Below are 1,790 nucleotides of genomic sequence, written 5' to 3'. Positions count from 1 at the left end.
AAAATCAACCAAACAATTTTAATTAAAAAAAATAAGAGAGACAGTTTTTTAAAACGAAGCATATGTTTCGTTTAAAAATCGTTGGTAGAATAAATTCGTAAACTTGTGTGTCCGCCGCTAAAGCCGAAATAAAATACACAATGCTCTTTTCTGAAGTCGTTACTTAAATAAAATATATTTAAAAATCTATAGAGTCAAAGTCTGAAGCGATGAAAAGGAGCCGATGAGGAGTATCGATAGTTTTTTGGACTAACATTTCCCTTAAAGTCCTGGAAAAGTCCTGGAAAAGTCCTGGAAATGAATTGTTAAAACTGTGAATCCTGTTCACAGCTGCTTTTTAAGCAGCGTAAAATCTGCTCGTATTTCTTCAGTTTTTACGTTTTATTTTGATTTCGTGAAAGTTTCTTCGCTCTGAAACGTTTCGTGTCTCTCCTCCGCAGATTTATGTTGGGTAACGGGGTGAAGCGGAAACTGGACGAGGATGAGGACGTTTTGGAGGCGGAGCGGCGTCCTCCGGCGGTCGGCGGCGTGTCGCAGGCGTCCTTCACGCTGCAGCGTCAGACCGTCCTCAACATGTCCCTCATGAAGCTGTACGCGCCGCGGATCGGCGCCGACCTCGGCCTGCAGCGCCGAGTCCTCATCAACAACATCATCCGCCGCATCCACGACGACTTCAGGCAGGAAGGAGGCGTCGACGCGCTCTTCCTGACCGCTGCGCCGCCTGTCGCCGCCGCCCGCGAGGACGAGAGCTACCGACAGCCTCCGCCTCCTCCCTCCTCCTTCAGCATCCTGTCGTCGTCGTCGCTGTCGGGACTGACGGCGCTGGACTCCTGCCTGACTCCCGCCTCGCTGCTGGAGGAGGACCTGCCCATGTTCTTCACGCTGCCGCCGTCCTCCTCCACCCACCACCTGCACCACTCCCCGAGGCCGCCGCCGCCCTCGCCGTCACCCAAAGACAGCTTCTCCTCCGCCCTGGAGGAGATCGAGGAGCTCTGTCCCTCCTCTTCGTCCTCCGGCCCGCCGTCGCCCCCTCCAGCTCGGCTTCTGTTCGACGTCGTCATGAAGGAGGAGGCGCGCGGCGCTCAGGAGGCGCAGAGCAGGGCGGAGAAACCCCCTCCTCAGACTCCGTCCTCCGCGGGCTCCTTCCTGACGGACTTCGCCCTGGACGACGTCCTCTTCACAGACATTGACACGTCCATGTACGACCTCGGGCCCTGCCCGCCTCCGTCTGGAGCGCCGCCGTCCAAGCTGACGCCCGTGGTGACGGCGGACGACCTGGTGCGGTACGGAGCGGCGGGCGGCGTCGCTCAGAGCCCGCCGTTTAAAATGGACCTCGCCGAGCTGGACCACATCATGGAGGTGCTGGTGGGCAGCTGAGAGCGCGCGGACGCTTTTATCACGTTTGTCGATTTTGTACAGTTTTATCGTGGCAGAGACGCCACGCGGCGTTTTATTGTGGAGGATTTCAGCTGCTGCGTGCTTTTATTTTGATGAATTGTTGTTGTTTCTCTTGGATGAGCTGCATCTCACCGCTGATGGGAACCGAGGTTTTAGGCTTTATCAGTTTTAACTTTGATTCATCTTTGCTAATAATATGTTGGATTCATGTGTATTTTCATGAGTCGGGCTGCGCGGCCCTAAAATAATACTGCAGTATTTCAGGGTATTTTTGCAATAACGACATATGAAACAAAATATGGGGAAATATTTTATTATTGATAACAAACAAACATAAAATCAAAATCAGCATCAAAACAAAGTTCAGATATTCAGTAAAAAAACTAAACAAA

At 52.2% G+C, this 1,790-nt stretch overlaps 1 protein-coding gene across 1 annotated transcript; it reads left to right on the top strand.

Annotated features, from left to right (window-relative positions):
* The first annotated feature begins 444 nt into the window (after positions 1–444).
* LOC121966110 (SERTA domain-containing protein 2-like) lies at positions 445–1,724 on the top strand. The gene has a single exon (XM_042516217.1). The coding sequence runs from the start codon at positions 445–447 to the stop codon at positions 1,375–1,377; it is 933 nt and encodes a 310-aa protein (XP_042372151.1). The 3' UTR covers positions 1,378–1,724.
* Positions 1,725–1,790: the final 66 nt, after the last annotated feature.

This window comes from Plectropomus leopardus, unplaced genomic scaffold, assembly GCF_008729295.1.
Source record: "Plectropomus leopardus isolate mb unplaced genomic scaffold, YSFRI_Pleo_2.0 unplaced_scaffold23134, whole genome shotgun sequence".
Taxonomy (NCBI): domain Eukaryota; kingdom Metazoa; phylum Chordata; class Actinopteri; order Perciformes; family Serranidae; genus Plectropomus; species Plectropomus leopardus.
This window is presented reverse-complemented; position numbering and strand designations above follow the sequence as displayed.